Source organism: Scyliorhinus torazame, chromosome 10 (assembly GCF_047496885.1).
Source record: "Scyliorhinus torazame isolate Kashiwa2021f chromosome 10, sScyTor2.1, whole genome shotgun sequence".
Classification (NCBI taxonomy): Eukaryota; Metazoa; Chordata; class Chondrichthyes; order Carcharhiniformes; family Scyliorhinidae; genus Scyliorhinus; species Scyliorhinus torazame.
The window spans coordinates 135174149-135196945 of record NC_092716.1 but is presented as its reverse complement, the minus strand read 5'-3'; the positions used below and the strand labels follow the sequence as shown (position 1 = coordinate 135196945).

General features: G+C 50.2%; 1 protein-coding gene across 1 annotated transcript in view; it reads right to left on the bottom strand.

The window, feature by feature from the left end:
• The window catches only part of LOC140430945 (AP-2 complex subunit alpha-2-like), a 705690-nt gene that overhangs the window by 385586 nt on the left and 297307 nt on the right, over positions 1-22797 (bottom strand). The window contains exon 13 of the mRNA XM_072518780.1: positions 17357-17588. Coding sequence (XP_072374881.1) covers positions 17357-17588 — 232 coding nt within the window. The remainder of the gene's footprint in view (positions 1-17356; positions 17589-22797) is intronic.

Genomic DNA, 22797 nt, shown 5'->3' with positions numbered 1-22797 from the left:
TTTTGTTACTAAATGTAGACGCAAAGGTACTCACAAAGGTCCTGGCCAAAAGGCTGGAGAACTGCATACTGGAGGTGGTCACAGAAGACCAGACCGGTTTTGTCAAGGGTAGGCAACTCAGCTTTGACAAGGTAGGCAGCTCACTGAGAACATCAGGCGGCTGATGAATGTAATAATGATCCGTCCCAGGGGAGTGGAAGTAGCTTTGACAAGGGTAGGCAACTCACTGAGAACATCAGGCGGCTGATGAATGTAATAATGATCCGCCCCCGGGGAGTGGAAGTACCTTCTAGAGGTACAGGAATGATTTGGGCAAGGAGCAGGATTCACCACCTGGGTGAAACTCCTGTACAACGCCCCCAAGGCGAGACTTCGAACCAACACCACCAGCCCTGAATATTTCCAGCTGCATAGAGGCTCAAGGCAGGGATGCCACTGTCCCGCTTCTGTTCGCCCTAGCAAACAAACCCCTGGCAATTGCTTTATGGGGCACGAAAAGCTGGAAGGGTATCCAAAAGGGAGGCAGAGAGCAGAGTCTTACTCTATGCGAATGACCTGCTTCTATACATCTTGAAACCACAGAAGGGACTGAAAGCAATTGTACAGATCTTGAAAGAGTTTGGAACCTTCTCGGGTTACAAGCTCAACCTGGGCAAGAGCGAGGCATTTCCGGTGAACCCGAGCGGGGGAGGGACAGAGCTGGAGGGGCTCCCATTCAAACTAGCCCAAAACAGATTCCGCTACCTGGGGATCCAAAAAGCCAGAGACTAGACGCAGATCCACAAGTGGAATCTGACAAGTCTGGTGGAGGAAGTCAAAAAGGACCTGCAGAGGAGGTTAAGAATTCGAGGGTTCCCAAATCAATACTGCAAAGGAAGAAAATTGAGGGTGGCCTGGCATTACCAAACCTGCAATACTACCACTGGGCAGCCATGGCGGAGAGTGAGGGGATGTGGACATGAGCCCAACTCGTACTGGGTACGGATGGAGGAGGCCTCCTGCAGGGGGACGACCTTACTGGCCCTCGCCACGGCAGCACTCCCATTCCACACCGCCCCCCGCCAACAAAATACACATCCAGTCAGGTGGTAGTTGCCACACTGAAAACGTGGAATCAAATGAAGCAACATTTCGGTCTGACTGAGACGTCCCCCATGGGCTCCATCTGCGCAAACCACAGGTTCCCACCAGCCATGCTAGACGCCACTTTTAAGATAGATACCACTTTTAGGAGATGGAGACAGGATGGGGGAATGCTGACAGTCAGGTACATCTACATAGGAAACAGACTAGCGACACTGAACGAGGTGTGGGGGAGGGGGAGGGCGAAGATAGTTCTCTGAGACAGATTGTGACAAAATGTGAATAGACAGGAAAATATTACATGTACCGTGCAATGATGGGCACGAAATGTAACTGGAAAGAGAATTGAAAATGCCAATAAAAACATTTAAAAAAAAAAGAAAATTCTCCACAGGCACAGATGAATAAGATTTATTTTCCAACATATAAACTGTCAAGACTCAGTCATCCTGTTTGGAGCAAATCCCTCACTCTATTCAATGTCAGCCCACTCCTTGGTTACTTATTCAGGCTAAACCACAAGGCAACCCGTGATTCCCATCCAACCCATGAATCCTGTCTCACCCAGGATTCACACCCAAGACCAAATTTTCTACCTCGGCAAAAACCTCCCAGCTCAGCTTCGTGGGGGAGTATGTTGGGGTGGAACCTGACGGTGCCAGGTCCCTGAGTGAGACAGTATCTTGGAGACCGTCGGGGAATTCAACATAGGCATATTGAGGGTTGGCGTGGAGCAGGTGAACCCTGTCCACCAAGGGGTCCGCCTTGTGGAGTTGGACGTGCCTACAGAGAAGGACCGGTCCTGGAGCAGCGAGCCAAGTCGGGAGCGACAACGGATGTGGATTTCCTGGGGAAGGTAAAAACACATTCATGGGGTGTGTTATTAGTGGCGGTGCACAATAGTGACCGGATGGAGTGTAGAGCGTCAGGGAGGACCACCTGCCAGCGAGAGGCTGGGAGGTTCCTGGACCGTAGGGCCAGCTGGTCGGCCCTCCAAACTGTCCCATTCTCCCGTTCTACTTGCCCGTTTTCCCGGGGGTTGTAGCTGGTCGTCCTGCTGGAGGCTATACCCCTGCTGAGCAGGAACTGACGCAGCTCATCACTCATGAATGAGGATCCCCTGTCACTGTGGATGTAGGCGGGGAAACCGAACAGAGCTAAGATGGTGCTGAGGGCCTTGATGACGGTGGCAGACATCATATCGGGGCACGGAATGGCGAAGGGGAATCTGGAGTACGCATCGACCACACTGAGAATATACGTGTTATGGTCGGTGGAGGGTAGGGGCCCTTTGAAATCCAGGCTGAGCCATTCAAAGGGGCGGGACGCCTTCACCAGGCACGCACGGTCTGGCCGGTAGAAGTGCGGCTTGCACTCCGCACAGACCTGGCAGTCCCTGGTGACTGTCCTTACTTCCTCGACGGAGAAGGGCAGATTGCGAGCTTTGACCAGATGGTGCAATCGAGTGACCCCCGGGTGACAAAGGCTGCTGTGTCGGGCCCGGAGATGGTCCACTTGAGCACTGGCACATGTACCTCAGGAGAGGGCATCTGGGGGCTCGTTGAGTTTACCGGGGCGATACAAAATCTCGTAATTATAGGGAGAGAGCTCGATTCTCCACCGCAAGATTTTATCATTTTTGATCTTGCCCCGCTGTGTCTTTTGAACATGAAGGATACCGACCATTGGTCCGTAAGGAGAGTGAATCTCTTACCGGCCAGGTAATGCCTCCAATGCCGCACAGCTTCAACAATAGCTTGGGCCTCCTTTTCGACGGATGAGTGTCGAATGAAAAATGAAATGCAAATCGCTTATTGTCACAAGTCGGCTTCAAATGAAGTTACTGTGAAAAGCAACTAGTCGCCACATTCCGGCGGCAGGTCAGGGAGGATGGTACGGGAATTGAACCGTGCTGCTGGCCTGCCTTGATCTGCTTTAAAAGCCAGCGATTTAGCCCAGTGTGCTAAACCAGCCCCTTATTTCAGAGGGATGAAGGGTACGGGAAAAGAATGCGGCGAAAGTGTGTTGTGCCTCGGCCGCGAGGGGGAATTGGGTGGACTGAATGAATGGGCAGGCCTTGTCCGCATAGTTTGGGACCCACTGAGCGTAGTAGGAAAAGAACCCCAGGCAGCGTTTGAGGGCCTTGGGGCAGTTCGGGAGGGGAAGTTCCATGAGGGGGCGCATGCGGTCGGGGTCGGGCCCGAGAAGTCCGTTTTGGACTATAAAGCCGAGAATGGCTAACCGGCTCGTGCTGAACACACACTTCTCTTTGTTGTAGGTCAGGTTGAGAAGAGTGGCAGTGCGGAGGAATTTATCGAGGTTGGCATTGTGGTCCTGCTGGTCATGGCCGCAGATGGTGACATTATCTAAGTACGGAAAGGTGGCCCGCAAACCGTACTGGTCGACCATTCGGTCCATCTCTCTTTGGAAGACCGGGACCCCATTTGTGACACCGAAAGGGACCCTAAGGAAGTGGTAGAGGCGACCGTCCGCCTCGAAGGCAGTGTATGGCTGGTCCGACTTCCGGATGGGGAGCTGGTGGTAGGCGGATTTCAGGTCAATTGTTGAGAAGACCCGGTACTGCGCAATCTGATCGACCATATCAGATATGCATGGGAGGGGCTACGCGTCGAGCTGCGTGTACCGATTGATGGTCTGGCTGTAGTCCACGACCATTCTGTGTTTCTCCCCAGTTTTAACCACTACCACTTGGGCTCTCCAGGGGCTGTTGCTGGCCTCGATAATACCCTCCTTAAGCAGCCGCTGGACTTCGGACCTGATGAAGGTCTTGTCCTGGGTGCTGGACCGCCTGCTCCTAGTGGTAAAGGGCTTGCAATCCGCAGTTAGATTGGCAAAAAGGGAGGGGGGATCGACCTTGAGGGTCGCGAGGCCGCAAACGGTCAGGGGGGGTAAGAGCACACTGAATTTGAGGGTGAGGCTCTGGAGGTTGCACTGGAAGTCCAGGCCCAACAGGAGTGCAGCGCAGAGATTAGGAAGGACATAGAAGCGGAAGTTACTAAATTCTACGCCCTGGACCGTGAGGGTGACTGTACAAAAGCCTCGGATCGGGACGGAGTGGGATCCGGATGCCAGGGAGATCCTTTGATTGGCAGGGTGGACCGCGAGGGAGCAGAACCTTCCCGTATCTGGGTGAACGAAGCATTCGGTGCTCCCGGAGTCCAGCAGGCACGAGGTCGTGTGGCCGTAGATTTTAACCGTCGTCGACGCAGTGGCCAGGTTGTGCGGGCGAGATTGGTCCAGCGTCATCAGAGCGAGCTGCGGGTAGCCATCGGATGCTTCGGGTGGCGAGCGTGTGCGGTTCCGATGTTGGGATGTCCGGAGACCCTGTGGGGGACAAGATGGCGGCGCCCTTGGTGCGCACATTGCGGGGTCGGGACAACATGGCGGTTCCCATTGTGCGTTTGACGTGGGGGAGGGGGCGAAAGCGGGCGCGATCGCAGCGGCTGCGCGGGCCTGGCACAGAGCCGCAAAGTGGCCCATTTTAATGCAGGCTTTACAAACTGCAGTGCGGGCAGGGCAGTGTTGGCGGGGGTGCTTCTGCTGACCGCGGAAGTAGCAGCGGGAACCCCCGGAGTGCGCGGATCGGCGTGCGGCGCAGGGGTATTGGGAAGGCAGGGCCCCGGCAGAGGAGGTCGTCGGCAGGGTTGAGGTGGGATAGGAAGGAGAAGAAGGGTGGGCAACGCGGCGGGAGGGGTACGATTTTACGTTACGGGATGCAACCGTCATGGAGAGCGCCAAGGTTTTTGTCTCCGCCAGTTCGAGCGTGGCCCCCTTCCAGTAATCGTTCTCGGATGCGGTCCGGCGCAATCCCCGTCACAAAGTCAGATGTGTGGCCTCCTGCTGCAGCTGGCGAAATCGCAGGGCACTGGAGCTCATTCATACCTATACAGTTCTCCATGGGCGGAGCCAGCCGGCAGGAGCTACCGGCGAACCTGTAGTGCAGGTCCTACCTTACATCTCCTATTACAGTGGTGCACCACACCTTTGGTATCCTTAACCTGCGCTATTTCCCTCGTGGATGCCTGCTTTTTCAGCTGGTGAGCCAATAGGCGGCCTGCCTTGTCTCCGTGTTCGTAGAAGGTCCCCCGTGTCGGGCGGAATTGGTACACTGCTTTCCTAGTGGATAGCAGGTTAAAGTCCATTTGCAGCTTTTTTCTCACCGCCAACAGCTCTAGGGTCGGGGCCTCGGAGTACTTTCTATCGACTTCCAGAATGGAGTCCACTAGCTGTTGCCTGGCCACCCTCTCTTCCCTATCTCTACTTGCCTTGTAGGCTATAATCTCTCCTCTGATCACGGCCTTCAGTGTCTCCCAAAACGTGGAGGGTGAGACCTCCCCATTTTCGTTGTTACTAACATAATCGCCTGTGGCGTGCAATATTTTTTGGCAGAAAGCCTTGTCGGCCAGGAGGTCCGTGTCCAGCCTCCATGTGCAGTGCTGGGCCCTGCCTGTCTCCAACCTCACATCCATACAATGTGGAGCGTGGTCGGAGATAACGATCGCGGAGTAGTACGTTCCCGTGATCGCTGGAAGCACCGATTTCCCCACTGGGAAAGAAGTCGATAGGGGTGTATACCTTGTGCACCTGCGAAAAGAACCGGAACTCCTTTTCTCCCGGGTGCAGGAACCTCCATGGGTCCACCGCCCACACCTGTTCCATGAAGGCCCCTAGCTCCCTTGCCATGCCAGACATTTTCCCCGTTCTGGAGTTTGATCGGTCGGTCAGTGGGTCCAGCACGCAGTTAAAGTCGCCCCCCATAATCAGTCGGTGTGTGTCAAGGACGGGAAATTCCGCCATGGTCCTCTTTATGAATTCTGAGTCGTTCCAGTTGGGAGCGTATACGTTTAGCAGTACGACAGGTGCCCTTCCAGGACACCGCTGACCATGACGTACCGTCCCCCTGGGTCAGTAACTGTCTTGGTTTCTGTAAACCTCATCCTTTTGCTCATTAATATTGCTACCCCACTAGCCCTCATCCCGTAGCATGAGTGGTACGTCTGTCCCACCCAGCCCTTCCTTACCAGCAGTCGGTCCTTCTCCCTCAGGTGCATCTCTTTTAAGTAGATTATGTCTGCTTTTAGGCTTCTTAGGTAGATGAACATTCTGGATCTTTTCACTGGGCCGTAGAGTCCCCTTACATTCCAGGTAACAATCCTGGTGGGGGGTTTCTGACCACCCCCGCATCCTGTGGGATCACCCATACTTCCCTGGTGGACGCGCCCCTGTACTCCTCGGTTTCCCTTTGCTAGGGTGGCACCCAATGTGGCCACCAGATGTGTGTACGCCACACGGGTGCGCCTCTGCGCTCCGGGGTCTCCTTCCCCCTGACACCCTCTCTAGTGGCTGTTTGCGGCGCCCTCTTGGCTCCTTGCCCTGCTCCATGCCCGCCGAGGCCTATGTCTGTACTACTTCACTATCTCACTCTTCTCTTTGCTTCTCTTTTGTTCTGCGTTCTCCCCCAGACTCCTCTTCCCCCTCCCCAGCGCCTGTCCCTTTGTCCCCCCCTGCGTTCTCCCCTACTCCTTCTGCCCCCCCCCTCCTTGTGCCAGGTGCTCCCCCTCCCCTGAGAGGGGCGCCGCGGCCCTCCTTCCTTCCTGCCCTCCCGTGCTGGTCCTCCTCGCTAGTGGCGGTGGCCCCCCCCCCTAGTATTCGCCCAGTTCTGGCCCTGTTTAACCTTTCTCCTGCTGGCCCTCGTCTTGCCCTCCTGTTTGCTTTCCTCACCCTCATTTCCCTTGCTCTACTCCCTCCCCCCCCCCCATTGCATTGAGAGAGGAGACAAGCTCTGAAACAAGACTGCACAGTCCCGCGCAAGGCATAACACACATGTGCACAGTTCATGAGTCCATTGTCCTTGTTTGCGGTCTGTCCTCTGCCCTTTGTTCGGATTTTCCCTTCCTTTTCCGTCCCCATGTCTTTCATTGCGGTTGCATGCGCTCTTCCCCCAGCTTGTTCGCTCTAACAAACTCATCAGCCGCCGCTGGGGTGTTAAATTACAGCTCTTTCCCCTCAAATGTTACCCAGCGTTGGCCGGGAATAATATCCCAAATGTTACATTGCTTTTATGCAGTGCCGATTTCGCCTTGTTGAATTCAGCCCTTTTTTTGGCTAGGTCCGCACCAATGTCCTGATACACCCTTATGGTCTTCCCTTCCCATGTGCTCTCCAACTCCTGAATAGTTTTTTTCTGCGCCTTCACTTCCCTTTCCAGGCTTTCGATGGTCTGCTGCATTTTGTGCGTCGTCTCTTTCATCATTACTTGGAACTCTGACCAGAGCGCCTCCTTTATGCTGGTCGCTGCGTCCTGCTCACGCTCCACTGCTTGGTCCGCCATCGCTTTCCCTTTCCGGCTTGCCTGTACCTCCATCTTGTCTTGTGGGGCCGCCTGCCTGCGCGTCCAGCGTTAATGCACCTTACCCTCGCTGCTGCTGCTGCTTGCGTCTCGCTGACCCTTCACCTTGGTGTTTTTCTTTCCTCCAGCCATCTGTCTGTCTCTCTTTCTTTCCCCGCTGCTGTTCCTTACCCTGGGATTGCTCTCAGTTCCCCCGCTCCTCTGCTCTCGCTAGGTCTGCCTCGGGCGTCGTGTTTCCCTTTTTTTTTTGTTGGGGTGGGGGGGTTGTGGTTGGTTACCTTCCTACCTTCCTTTCTCTCTTTCCTTGTCTCTTTATTTATTTACTTTTATTTTTGCCCCTTCTCCTTTTCTTTTTTTTTCCCTTCCTACTCACTGGGCCAGGAGGATTCGGGCGAGAAGTTCCCTGGCGCGGACCGGAGTCCCTCTTTGCCTCTCCGCTCACCACGTGGTCGCTGCCTGTCCGTTCCCAGAGGGAGGGGAGGGGGGAGTGTTCCCTCTCTCTCTCTCTCCTGCTCGTTGGCCCTGCTCACAAGCGCTTGAGTCTCTGTCTTTGCGGTCCGCGGAGGCTGCCACTTCTCTTCTGCCACCCACCTTCTGCTGTGCGGGGGGGGGGGGGGCTCGGTCGGACAGGCTCGCAGGCTTGCGCTCTTAGGCGCTAGTTCTGTTCGGGAACGCAACTCTCCGCCGCTTCTGAGCCTCCGGCTCCGGTTCCTCCCGCACCTTATTTTTAATACTCTCCGGCTCCTCTCGCACACTTATTTCTCCCATTAACCTCAGCTTATCGTCGGTGCGGTCCCTTGCGGCTTTTTTCCCCCTGTTCATACCTTTGGGGCGGGGCACTGCATGGGTTCTTTCTTTTTTAAAATATATATCTCTATTAAAAAAGACACAAGAATAAAAATACCTCCAGGTCTAAACAAACAAAACAAAAAAAAAACCTGAAGGTTTAGTCCTTTAGCAGGAGCTGTCCCTTTCCTGTCTTCCCCCTACAGAGCTCTATCGGAAGTCGGCCTGTGGAATTTCTTACCACAGGGAAGTAGTTGAGTCCAAAACATTGCATGTTTTCAAGATGCAGTTCGATATAATACTCAGGGAGAAGGGGGTCAAAGGATATGTGGGGAAAGCGGGATCAGGCTATTCAGTTGGATGATCATGTTATGGGCCAGGGTTTAGAGAACCCCAAAGTGTATCATGGAGTTAACCTGACCATAACTTTTAATAGATTGTGGTTGTGGGAAACACAACTTGCGAGGTGTTATGCAACAGAAATGTACAGTACTTTTAAGTTAAAACAATGTTTATTTATGAAACCAGTTTACGCTTTATAAACCCACAGTAAACATCTTAACAACTATCAACACCAATATATTCCCCAAAGAATACAGTACTCTCTAAGTAACTCATAATCTTTTCTTGCAACATCCATAAGACAAAAAGGAACCCTTTTTACAGAAAGACATCAGGTTTAACTTCTCTATTGAGAGCAGTTACCACTTTGAAATCACCAAATGAACATTCTTTAGCTGGCAGAGATTCATACACATCTTGATGTGACTGCAGCTTCCCCAAATCTAAAACGAAACTAAACACACACTGTAGCAGACAGCCCAAAGCGAAAGTAAAAGCAGACAGCCCAGCTCCACCCACACTCTGACATCACTGATAAACACCCATTTCTTAAAGGTACATCCACTACAGCTATTTTATAACACCCATTTCTTAAAGGTACTCTCACATGACACCTCCCCCCAAGAAAAAAAAAAAACCATCAACTTCAAGATGGTTTCATTTTTCACCTTTTCACTTTCCTTCAAGAAATATGGACAATTAATATACATTTCTTTTTTAACAAAACAAAACACGCAAACATTTATAATAACATTGTCCATTTTAGTTATTCTTCCTCCAACTGAACTCCTTTTTGATTGACAGTCTCTTTGAACAAGAAGGTGTCTGCACGATCCATCCATTTCTCTACGCCTAGGCACTTCTCTTTAAAGTCAGATACTTCAGTTCAATCTGATCACAGATCAATTCTCCAACACAGGAGCATTGGTTGTCACAGCTTTCAGGCAGTCAACATCCTGTTGAAACTCGGCTGTCCACTGAAATTTTCGACGTTTCTTCAGCAAGTCTATCAGTGGAGCAACCACGCTACAAATAATTGGCACAAATATTCGATCAAATCCACTCATGCCAAGAAATCGCATTATTTCCCTTTGTGTCGAGGGTATTGGAAACTCCCCAATAACTTTTGTTTTCTCATCCCGTGGGACCATTCGACCCTGTCGATTGTATGGCCAAGGAAAGTGACTTGGGCTTTTCCAAATTCACATTTGGCTAGGTTTACGACCAAACCCACCTCCTGAAGTCGATCGAATAGCTCCATCAGATCTTTCCATGTCTGCCTGAAAATGACTAGATCGTCGATGTATACCGGTAATTAATTAGGTAATCCTGAAATTACTTTGTTAGTTAACCGTTGAAATATGGCTGGGGCGTCTTTCATGCCAAATGGCATAACTTTGAATTGGTATATACCATCTGGAGTCACATAAACTGAAATCTCCTTCGCTCTTTCGGATTAAGGTACCTGCCAGTAACGTTTAAGTAAATCCAGTTTGGAAATAAAAGCTGATTGTCCCACCTTCTCAATTCAATCCTCGAAACATTGCATAGGATAAGAGTCCGTTCTTGAAACTGGATTAACCTTTCTATAGTCCACACACAACCGTTGGGTACCATCTGGTTTTGGTACCAGCGCTATGGGTGTGCTCCATTGGCTGCAACCCACTTCAATTATGTAATTTTTAAGCATACTTTCAATCTCTTTGTTAACCTGTGCCAATTTTAAAGGGTTAAGTCTATATGGATGTTGTTTGATTGGAACAGCATTTCCCACATCTGCATCATGTATAGCCATTTAAGTGCTTCCCAACTTATCTCCACAAACTAGCCCATGTGATATCAATAACTGTTTCAGGTCAGTCCGTTTTCCCCCTGGAAGGTATCTCAACAATTTATCCCAATTTTTAAGAACATCCTCGTTTTCCAACTTAATTGGAGGTATGTCAAATTCACAGTCATCTGGATTTGGTTCGTCACTTTGAGTTTGAATCATTAAAATCTCCTCCATTTGCTCTCCTTCCCTTTCAAAGCACCTTTTAAGCATATGCACATGACACACACGGTGAGTTTTCCTTCTATCCGGCGTTCATACTCCATAATTCACCTCACTTAATTACCTTTCAATTTGGTACGGTCCACAAAATCTTGCTTTGAAAGGTTCACCTACCACTGGTAACAGTACTAAAACTTTATCTCCACTGGCAAAACTACGAACTTTGGATTTCTTGTCCGCTACCCATTTCATCACATTTTGTGCAACTGTCAAATGCTGTCTACCCAATTCCCCTGTTCTATTGAATCGTTCCCTAAAATTAGGGAACGTAATCCTATCATGTAAGTTCCGATTTCTCACTCACCAATTTTTCCTTAATCAATTTAAATGGTCCTCTTACCTCATGACCAAAAATTAGTTCAAAAGGACTGAATTTAGTTGACTCATTAGGTGCATCCCCAATTGCAAACAGTACAAATGGAATTCCTTTATCCCAATCCCCTGGATAATCTTGACAATAAGTCCTGAACATTGTCTTTAATGTCTGATGCCACCTTTCTAAAACCCCCTGCGATTCTGGATGGTACGCAGTTGATTTAAATTGTTTCATTCCTAAGATATCCATAACTTCTTTGAGTAACCTTGAGGTAAAATTTGATCCTTGATCAGATTATATTTCTGTGGGTAGTCCATATCTAGTAAAGAACTTAAGTAACTCCTCCACAATCTTTTTAGCTGTAATATTGCAGACTGGAATGGCCTCTGGAAACCTAGTAGACACATCCATTATAGTCAAAAGATATTGATTCCCACTTTTCGTTTTGGGAAGCGGTACCATGCAATCAATTAAGATCCTTGTAAAAGGTTCCTCAAATGCTGGAATGGGTATTAAAAAATGTTTTTTTTTAGGTATTAAGGGCGCTGATTTTATCACTGCTTGATGTTTCCCTATCCCTTGACATGTGTGACATGATCGTCAAAATTTAACTACATCTTTATGTAGTCCAGGCCATAAAAATGTTTTTCTATTTTAGCTTGAGTTTTCCTTACTCCCAAATGACCTCCCACTGGTACCTTTTGTGCTACTCGCAACACCTCCTTTCTATACCCTACAGGCAATACTACTTGATGAACTTCTGCCCACTTTTCATCTGCCTGCATATGTAAAGGTCTCCATTTCCTCCTCAAGACATAATTTTTACAGGAATAACACTCCAGTAGACACTCAGATTCCTCTTCTGTGTATGCTTTCTGATACATCCGTTTTATTTCTATATCTTTCTCTTGTAACTCCGCCAATTTTCCTGATCTCAAAATATCCGCCTCATCCGCCACCTGTTCTTGTTCTTTTTCAACCATCTGATCAAAAATCGTTTCTGATAATTGCACTTCAACTTCATCTTCACTCTTTGATTTATCCTCTTGTCTTAACCTATGACTTTGCGACCTTGTTACTACACAATCCGGAAAAATCCCAGGATATTCATCCTTCAACACTTCAGTTGTCTGTTTTTCCACTGGCTTATCAACCAGTCGGCATCCGTCCCACCTGCAATCCACCTATATCATTACCCAAGATAAACTGTATTCCTGGACGAGATAGTTTCTCTATAACTCCTACTACCATTTCACCACTCTTCACTGGACTTTCCAACCTTATCTTCATAATGGAACACGACTCTTCTCACCCCGAATTCCACATATTACCACCTTTTCTGGCAATATTCTTCCCAAATTACATAACTCCTCATCTCTTACCATTAAAGATTGACTAGCTCCCGTATCTCTTAAAATTGTGACTTCTTGCACAGCGGGTTAGCTCGGCAGCCTCACAGCTCCAAGGTCCAAGGTTCGATCCCAGCTCTGGGTCACTGCCCGTGTGGAGTTTGCACATTCTCCCCGTGTTTGCATGGGTTTCGCCCCCACAACCCAAAAGATGTGCAGGCTAGGTGGATTAGCCATGCTAAACTGCCTATTATTTGGAAAAAAATTAATTGGGTACACTAAATTTAATTAAAAAATAAAATTGTACCCACATAAGTAAATTCTTTTGAGAGATCTGGCACCTTCTTATCAATCACCTCTTGATCAGGCTGTACAATCTTTTGCGCCTCCTTCACTTCACTTGGGTTTTCCTTTACCACTTTAACAAACCCCACTGTCTTATCCTGTTTTACCACATCAGCCTTCCCAGTGCTTTTCTTCAACCACCAACACTGTGACTTTACATGGCCTAGTTTATTACAGTGAAAACATTTGAAACTTTTCATGTCTCTTCCACCCCCCTGAATTTCCTTTTTAGTCTGAGGTACACTCTCCTTATTATCTCCCATCAGATCTCCTTTACCTCTACCACTTGAGTATTTCTTATGTCCCCAATTTCTATCCCTCACAGGCTGAAACTGATGTCGGAAACCAAGCTTTGATTTATGAACTAATTCATAATCATCTGCCATTTCTGCTGCTAATCTCGCAGTTTTAACCCTCTGCTCTTCCACATGACTTCTCACTACATCAGGAATTGAATTTTTAAACTCCTCCAAAAGTATAATTTCTCTGAGAGCTTCATACGTTTGGTCTATTTTCAAAGTCCTTAGCCATCTATCAAAAGTATTCTGTTTGATCCTTTCAAACTCCATGTATGTTTGACCAGGTTCTTTCCTTAAATTTCAAAACCTTTGTCTGTAGGCTTCAGGCACTAGTTCATATGCACCCAAGATGGATTTTTTCACCTCCTCATACGTCCCAGACACCTCCTCCGGTAGTGATGCAAACACTTCACTCGTCCTACCTACCAGCTTTGTTTAAATCAGTAATACCCACATGTCTTGTGGCCATTTCATTTGTTTAGTTACCTTCTCAAATGAAATTAAAAAGGCTTATACCTCCTTTTCATCAAACCTTGGCTCTCCGTGGACATATTTAAATGGATCCCCACCAAGCCTTCGACTATGACGCTCAAGCTCATTATCCTCAACACTCTCCTCAGACCTTATGTTTTTCATTCCATCCGCCAATTATATATTTTTTCATTTTTATAAATTTAGAGTACCCAATTATTTTTTCCAATTAAGGGCCAATTTAGCATGGCCAATCCACCTAACTTGCACATCTTTAGGCTGTGGAGGTGAAACCCACGCAGACACGCGGAGAACGTGCAAACTCCACACGGACAGTGACCCAGGGCCGGGATTCGAACCCGGGTCCTCAGTGCCGTAGGCAGCAATGCTAACCACTGTGCCACCGTGCTGCCCTCCATCCGCCAATTTTAACTGACTGTCATGTTTCAGGGCCAATTTCTGAAGTTCAAACTCTCTGTCTTTTTCCCTTTCCTCTCTCTCCTTTTCTCATTCCTCTCTATCTCTTTCTTTCTCTTTTTCCTTTTCCCTGATCTGTACCTCCCTTTGTTTCTTTTTATTCTGCTAGGGCTATTCTTTCTTTTTCTCTTTCTTCTCTCTCCTTTTCATTTTCCCTGATCTGTATCTCTCTTTCTATTTCTTTTTGTTCTTCTAGGGCTATTCTTTTGTTTTCTCTTTCCTTTTCTTTTTTCCTGATCTGTATCTCCCTTTATCTTTCTTTTTCTCTCATTGCGTATTCAAGCTGCTTTAATTCTTTTTCATGTTCAAGTTGCTTAATCTGCAACTGGATGTTTGCACTTTCCAATGAGTTAGACTGTATCTCAGGCAATTTTAAATGCTAAAGTACCGCGGAAACTACCTCATCTTTTCGCATTTTGTCAGGTAATGTTAACTGCAATGTTTTGCCAAATTTAAAAACCTGTTTTTAGTCTCTGTCTGTAAGGTACTGCGTGTGACCGTCTCCACCCCCAAAAAACGCCAGAGCCTCTGAAAGAGCCATTGTCCACAACACACTCCCTACTTAAACTGGAATACCACACCTGAAAAGCAAACAGAATATGCTTACCCCTCACTGTCGTTTAAGTTCACAAAGCCAACCCAATAGATAGACGTTTATCCCCCTTGAGTCCCCAGTTTGTATTGGGCCAGGGTGATAAACCAGTGACAAAACACTCATTTCTTAAAGGTACATCCACTACAGCTATTTTATGAACACCAATTTCTTAAAGGTACTCTCACATGACAATCAACCATAATCATAATGAATGGCAGGGAAGACTCGATGGCCGAATGGTCACCTCCTCCTATTTTCTATGTTTTTATGACCCCCATCCATCACCCCCCCCCCAACCTCTCAGAGGCTGCTTCTTACCTGCCCGCACCCCCACCCTTGATATCCCCCCTCCACCCTCCTTTCATGGGAATGGCCCCCCTCATGGCACTGGCACTGCCACTCTGGAAATGTTCCTGCCAACTTGGCAGTACCACCGGGGCACCTTTGCAGTGCCAGCCTTGCCATGCCAAGGTACCCACGTTCCAGGGGCCTCACATTGAATTTTACTAAGGGGCAACACTTTTAGGAATGAGATGAGGAGAAATTTCTTCAACTAGAGAATGGTGAGCCAGTGGAATTCTCTACTACAGGAAGCAGTTGATGCCAAACATTGTATGTTTTCACGGAATTAGATATAGCTCTTGGGGCCAAAGGGATCAAAGGATATGGGCGGAAAGTGGGAACAGGTTACTGAGTTGGATCATCAGCCATGACGATATTGAATGGCCAAGCTAGCTCGAATGGCCTTTCCTGCTCCTATTTTTCTATGTAAGCGCCTTATTATAATCAATAAAACACAAGATTACATCTTTTTTCTTCTCTTGGTTCTTTCTGACAGCATGCTAGAAATGCTAAAGATAGCATTTTGCGTTCCTCTATTTTCTACAAAACAATATTAAACAGCTAACATTCCTGGCTTATCTTGCTCCTAGCCCTATTCATCAGTATTCATAGTGTTATGGGCCAGAGCTTAGAGAACCCCAAAGTGTATCATGGAGTTCACCTGACCCACAACTTTTACTAGATTGCGGTATGGGGAGCACACGGCCCGCTCTACAGGTGTGGTACAGCAGAAATGGAAAAGTATTTCTTAAAGCAAAACAATGTTTATTCTATGAACTCAAGTTAACCTCTTTAAAACATAGTGAACATCTTAGCAACCATTAATTCAAATACAACCCCGAAGAATACAACATTAAGTAATCCTTAATAACTTCCCAAACATCCAGAAGACAAAAGAAACACCTTTTAGCAGAAGCACATCAGGTTTACATTCACTACTGAAAACATTTATAATTCTGAATTCACCAAATGATCAAGAATTAGTTTTTTCATGGCAGAGAGAACAGCAGTACACCTGCTTTGTCTGGCTTCAGCTTCAACACTGAAAACGAAACCAAAAAAACACAGACACACCCAAGCTTTCCTCAAAGTGAAACTAAAAAACAGAGCCAGAGCTCAGCTCCACCCACACTCTGACATCACTGCAGTAATATGAGCAGCCAAACATTTCTTAAAGTGACATTCTCATGACAATAGAAGGATATTAGGCATGTGACTCAGGCCGATGGTGCAATGGACTTCACATTCAATTGCTCTGGTTTCTGTAGGGATCACAATCAATCTTGATTCATTTAAGTCTTCAGAGATTTCTCTTGTATCATAAACTTCACTAAAGATGAGAGTTATAGAGTCATATAATTCCTACAGAGCAGAAGGAGGCCATTTGGCTCATCGAGTCTGCACCGATCCTCCGAAAGAGAGGGTCTTTGGACTGTGGGAGAAAACCAGAGCTCCCGGAGGAAATTCACGCAGTCATCCCCACACGGTCACCCAAGGTTGGAATCGAACATGGGTGCCTGGCGCTGAGGCAGGAGTGATAACCACTGTGCCACCATTTAACTATTCCAAAGCCATCTAAACTTTTAATTTGTTTGGTGACTATTTCATCTGGGCCTTTAGCTTTATTGTTTTTCATTGCTCTTCTTACTTTGTGTTTCATGACCTTTGGACTATCGCATTGAATTTAATCATATTTTGATCACTGTTAGATAAATGTTCTCTATTTAGGTTAACTCAATTTAGCTCATTACTAAATCGAGTACAAGCTGGTTTGGCACATATTGCTACAGACAACTACCATGAATGCATTCAAGAAATTTATTAGGGGAGTCGAGAAGTAAGGTAGGGGGTGGAACAAGGCAGAGTCATGCAGGGTGCAGTGGAAAGAGGACCCACAGGTCGGCACGGTAGCACAATGGTCAGTAATGTAGCTTCACAGCTCAAGGGTTCCAGGTTCGAGTCCTGGCTTGGATCACTGTCTGCGCGGAATCTGCACATTCTCCCCGTGACTGTGTGGGTTTCCTCCGGGTGCTCCGGTTTCCTCCCACAGTCCAAAGATGTGCAGGTTAAGTGAATTGGCTATGCTAAATTACCCTTAGTGTCCAAAAAGGTTATGTGGGGTTACTGGGGTACGGGGATAGGGTGGAGGCATGGCCTTAAGTAGGGCACTCTTTCCAAGGGCCGGTGCAGACTTGATGGGCTTAGTCCTCCTTCTGCACTGTAAATTCTATGATTTTATGAAGTTATTAGGTCAGTGGGAGACAGGGGGAACAGGAAGAGGATGCTGGGTCAGTAAAACAAGACAGAGAAGGCAGACAAATGGAAAGCAGAGGGAAGGGCAGTCAACATGTTAATATGCACACACAAAAGATTAATAACATAAAAAAATGATGCAGCAAATTAAATACTGGAACTGGTAAGTCTTGCAGAGAGAACAGAAGGATAAAGCCAGCGGCAAAAGGAAGGCAGAGTCACACAGACATTTATACATCAAGAGGTGCGGATACCTCTGAGGCTCCTGTACCTACCAAGATGTCAGTGCTCACTATATCACTGAGCCTCAGATATTCCACTGCCCTCTGCTGCAGCTCTACATCTGAATTCCTCAACTGACTGTCACTGTGGAGCACGATTTGAATGGTAGACTTAATCTCAGGAAACAGGTTCACAAACTTGATATAAGTGGACAGTAGGAGGGCTCTTGTGGGCACGCTGCACAGATGGAACTTGGAATGCAGCAACTTGAATTGTACTAAAGGGCTGAAAATAAAAAATAAAAATTTCACAACTTCAGAACAGCCAAGCAGGAAACAAAGCAGTCAAATAGAACAGCAAATTCCCATAAATTGCAATGAGATACAAATAAAAGACGTTGGATCAGTGGACTTCTACAACCACGGAATCGGTGCCAGTCCCAAACAATTCAGGATTCGTTCAAGTGCTAGCACTGGCGTCATATGAAACTTGAACGATTCCAATGGCAAATGGTGTCCGATTCGCTGGGAACGAAATAGCCATTCGAGAGGCTTACAAGCTGCAGCCGTATAAAAGCACACTCATCCTAGCCAACAAGATGGCAGCACGAAGAGTGGCACCCAGTTCTCGGGTGCGGAGCTACAGACTCTGTTTGATACCATGGAGGAGATGCGGGTTATCCTGTGCCCCAAGGTGGGGAGAAGACTACCACCTGCCACGATACACTGGGCCTTGCCGCAGGTGACAGAGGCCGTGGGTACCACTGCCAAGACCGGCCAACAGTGCCCGAAGAAGCTATACGACCTCCTCAGGGCGGCCAGAGTGGGCAGCATTGTGCCCCTGGCACAAACCCCCCCCGAACCACACACCCGTAAACCCTAACCCAGAGGCAACCGACCCCCACATGATGGGTGACCTCCCATCAGCAGTCTGCTCTCACCCCACCCTGCACCATATGCCAACGCCCATGCTGCCATTCATGGCCGGATGCCCTGTTCACAAAGGCCACTAGCTGCCCACCTCCTGTGCTGCATGCGTTCGACTGCCTAACACTTTGCACATTTGGTTCCCCCCGACCCCCCCCCCCCCCCTGCTCCCAAGAGCAGGCGGTGCATAACCGCATGGAGAGAGAGAAGACCGGAGGGGGACCGTTAGACTTACAGCCTCTCACTGACGCGGAGCAGCAGGCACTGGACCTGGTTGGTGGACCCAAAGAGAGTGCAGATGCCGAGGCAGAGGTCAGCATCAGGCAAGAAAGTGAGCCCCTGCTGAGTTGTGGTGTCCCAATGGCTAGGGTGGCACAACCCCCACCCCACCTACACCACACCCCACCACCTCCACATATCACCCCACCAGCCCCCACCATCCCATGATCCAACCGTGCATCATATCTTGTGTTTTGCAGGATCACCTGGCGACATGGCGGGCCCTTCTGGTGTACCCCGCCCCCGGCCACACCCCACAGAAAATACCAGCGACAAGGCAGCAACGGACAATGACACAAGCCTCCAGACACCAGCCTACGACACCCTGGAGCACCAATCCCGGGAAGACAGCAACTTTCCGTCGAAGCTGTCTCCAACACCCTCCACCGTTCCAGAGATACTCACTTTGGTTGGGTACTTGAGTGAAGAGGCTCCTGGGGCACTATCTGGTGCGTACCAGACACGTGCAGTGGTACATCAGTTGGACGTAGGAACGCCGAGGGGGTGGACAGTCAGAGAGTAGCCCCAACCCAGGGACTAGCTGACTTCCAGACACGCCTGGGGCTTTTGGACAGTGTGGTCCCATTGGTGCTGGAGATGCAGACACAGGGCCAGGGACTACATGAGGGGTTATCAGCAACCATGCAACGCCTGCAGGTGCAGTTGGAGGAATGCAACCACCTGAGAGGCTGGAGGAGGTGCCGACCTTGCCTGCCACCCAGGCCAAAACTGCAGGGGTGGCATTCGCGGTAGAGGCTTTGTGGGGGCGTAGGTATCAGCCATGGGTCAGTATGTCCAAGGCCTGGGGCACTCTGTGCGGGCGGTGGCTGAGGCACAGGACAGGGCAGGCCTGACACAGGCAGCTAAGTACCAGGGTAACCTGGACATTGAAGCGGTGCTCCAGAGTTTGGCCCAGTCACAACAGGTCATGGGTGCAGGCATCAATGGCATTGGCCAAGCGCTGCCTGACCTGTGCCAGTCCCAGAAGCAGGTCACCCAGTCCCTGTGGTCCATGGCTGCGAGCATTGAGACCCTGTTCGAGACGAGAGCAGGCCTCCAGGACCGGCAGCCCAGGTGGCTCACCCCAAGGAGTAGCCTAGGGGCCATCAGGTACCCCGAGGGAAGAGGAGATAAAATGCCGGTGTCTCCTGGAGGGGGGGGGGGGGGGGGGGGGGGGGGCGGAATACCACAGTGCCTCGGACCTTCACCCCCCTGTCCCTGCCACATCCAATGGGCAGCGGACAGAACAGGGTGGCACCATGCCACCTGGGTCACCCGAGAGACTGCCAAGTCCGTCCAGGTCTGGTTGCTCCAGGGGAACAAAGAACAATACTGCACAGGAGCAGGCTCTTCGAACCTCCAAGCCTGTGCCGATCTTGTGTCCTATCTAGACCAACTGCCTGTATCCTTATATACCCCATCCGTTCATGGGCCTATCCAGATAAGTCTTAAAGGTTGCTAACGTATCTGTCTCAACCACCTCACTTGGCAGTGCATTCCAGGCCACCACCACCCTCTGTGTAAAAAAACTTCCCCCGTACATCTCCACTGAACATTTCCCCCTCACCGTGAACCTGTGCCCCCTTGTAATTGTCATTTCCGCCCTAGGAGAAAGCCTCCAACTGTTCACCCTATCTATTCCCCTAATAATTTTATAAACTTCTATCAGGTCACCCCTCAGCCTCCGTATCTCGAGGGAGAACAATCCCAGTTTATTCAATCTCACCATATAGCTAATACCCTCCATACCAGGCAACATCCTGGTAAACCTTTTCTGTACTCTCTCCAAAGCCTCCAATTCCTTCTGGTAGTGTGGTGTGTGGTAATACCAGGTATTGCGGTACCAAAGAGAGGAATAACCATTGGCTAGACCGCGGAGTCTACCATTGGGCAATGTACATAGCCCTGCCCTGAGAGACGGGGTATAAGAACCAATGCCATCCCAGCAGCCTTCACTTCTGTAACTTCGCTGCTGGGTACAGTTCTATCTGATTAAAGCTGAATCGATATGACTCCACGTGGGCTCAAGCGTATTGATTGCGTATCAATTTAATCAGTTAAGTACTTCTGAAGGATGGATCTCCGCATCAAGCCGACGTGCCTTCAGCTCAGCCCGCACGCAGAAAATTCTACCGAGGTTTTTAAGCATTGGCTGGCATGCTTCCAGAGCTACCTCGAGACAGCTGCCGACACCCCCACGGAAAGGCAGAAAATGCACCTCCGACCCTTGCGGGTCAGTCCGGCGATCTATCCCCTGATCGAAGGGGCGGCGAACTATGATGAAGCCATGGAACTGCTGGAAGGACACTACATTCGTCCACTTAATCAGGTCTACGCCCGTCACCTGCTGGCAACGAGACGGCAGAGCCCAGATGAGACGCTAGAAGATTTCTACAGGGCACTGATTGTACTGGGCCAAACCTGCGGCTGCCCAGCGGTGATGGCGAACGAGCACTCCAAACTTTTAATTCGAGATGCTTTCGTGGCGGGTATGATCTCCCCCGAGATTCGCCGAAGGCTGCTCGAAATGGAGACGCTGGGCCTCACCGAGGCCCGGGCCCCGGCAGGGTCCATGGACGTGGCGTACAAAAACGCCCTTGCGTACGCCCCCGTGCCCCCCTGGGCTGCGTGGCACCCCGCCGCGGCAGCCCCCCAGACTTAACCGCCTAACCCCCAGACTTACCCGCTAACTCCGCAGGCCTGCGCGGCAAGGCGCCACCCTACCGCCACCGGCCAACGCTGCTTCTTCTGCGGCCAGGCGAATCACCCGCGCGCGTGCTGCCCGGCCCGCACCGTCACCTGCAAAGGGTGCGGCAAGAAAGGCCACTATGCAGCGGTCTGCCTCGCCCGCGCGGTGAACGCGGTATCCAACGACTACCCTCAGCCATTCCTCCAGTGGCCCGCTGCGCAACCACAACTGTTCTTCCACGTCCTGACCGTCCCAGGCCCACGGCCGCACTCCCTTTTCCCAGCCCCACCGGCCCAACGCGCAACGCAGCCTTTGCCCTGCCAGGCAGCGTCGCAGCCGCAGCCATTCTTTCCCTCTCCGGCAACCATGCTGGAGGAGTACGCACAGCCATTCTGTCTCTCGCCGGTCCAATCGTCGGGGTCTCCGTCCCCGAACTCCATGGGCGATCCCTGGCCGGCGCCAACTTGGATGTGGCCTCAAGCCCCCAGCGCGGCTGGCTACGCACCGCCCGACCAAAACCCTTTGTTGCAGCTGGCCTCCGCCACGCTGGAGCAGCACGCGCCGCCAGTTTGCTCCTCCCCGCCGCCATCGTCCGAGTCCCCGGATTCCACGTGCAATCCATGGCCGGCGCCATCTTGGATGGGACCCCAAGCCCCCAGCGCGGCTGGCTAGGCGCCGCCCGACCAAATCCCTTTGTTGCAGCTGGCCTCCGCCTCGTGGAAGCAGAGTTCGCCACCATTTTGACCCTCCCCGCTGCCATTTTGTTTCTCTCCACCGCCATCCTCGCAGTCCCCGGAATCCTTGTGCGATCCATGGACGGCGCCATCTTGAATGGGGCCTCAAGCCCCCAACACGACTGACGATGCGCTGCCCGATCTTCACTCCTTGCTGCAGCTGGCCTCCGTCACCCTGGACCAGAGTCGGCCCCGAACGCTAGCAAAGGCCACCACGACGATCGGCATCAACGGCCACGTGACGTCATGCCTCATTGACTCCGCGAGCACGGAGAGCTTCGTCCACCCCGACACGGTAAGGCGCTGTTCTCTGGTCACCTACCCCACCGAACAAAGGATCTCCCTGGCCTCCGGGTCACACACGGTGCAGATAAAAGGGTTCTGCCTCGCGAACCTCACCGTCCAAGGCAGGGAATTCCGCAATTTCCGCCTATACGTGCTGCCGCACCTCTGCGCAGCCACCCTTCTGGGACTGGATTTCCAGTGTCACCTACAAAGCCTTACTTTTAAATTCGGCGGCCCTATGCCCCCCCCTTACGGTTTGCGGCCTCGCGACCCTTAAGGTCGACCTGCCTTCCCTGTTTGCGAACCTCACCCCGGATTGCAAACCCGTCGCCACCAGGAGCAGACGGTACAGTGCCCAGGACCGGACCTTCATCAGGTCCGAGGTCCAAAGGCTGCTGAAGGAAGGGGTCAACGAAGCGAGCAACAGCCCCTGGAGGGCTCAAGTAGTGGTGGTTAAGATCGGGGAGAAGCACAGGATGGTCATCGACTATAGCCAGACCATCAACCGGTTCACGCAACTGGACGCGTACCCCCTCCCCCGTATCGTCGACCTGGTAAACAGGATCACGCAATACAAGGTC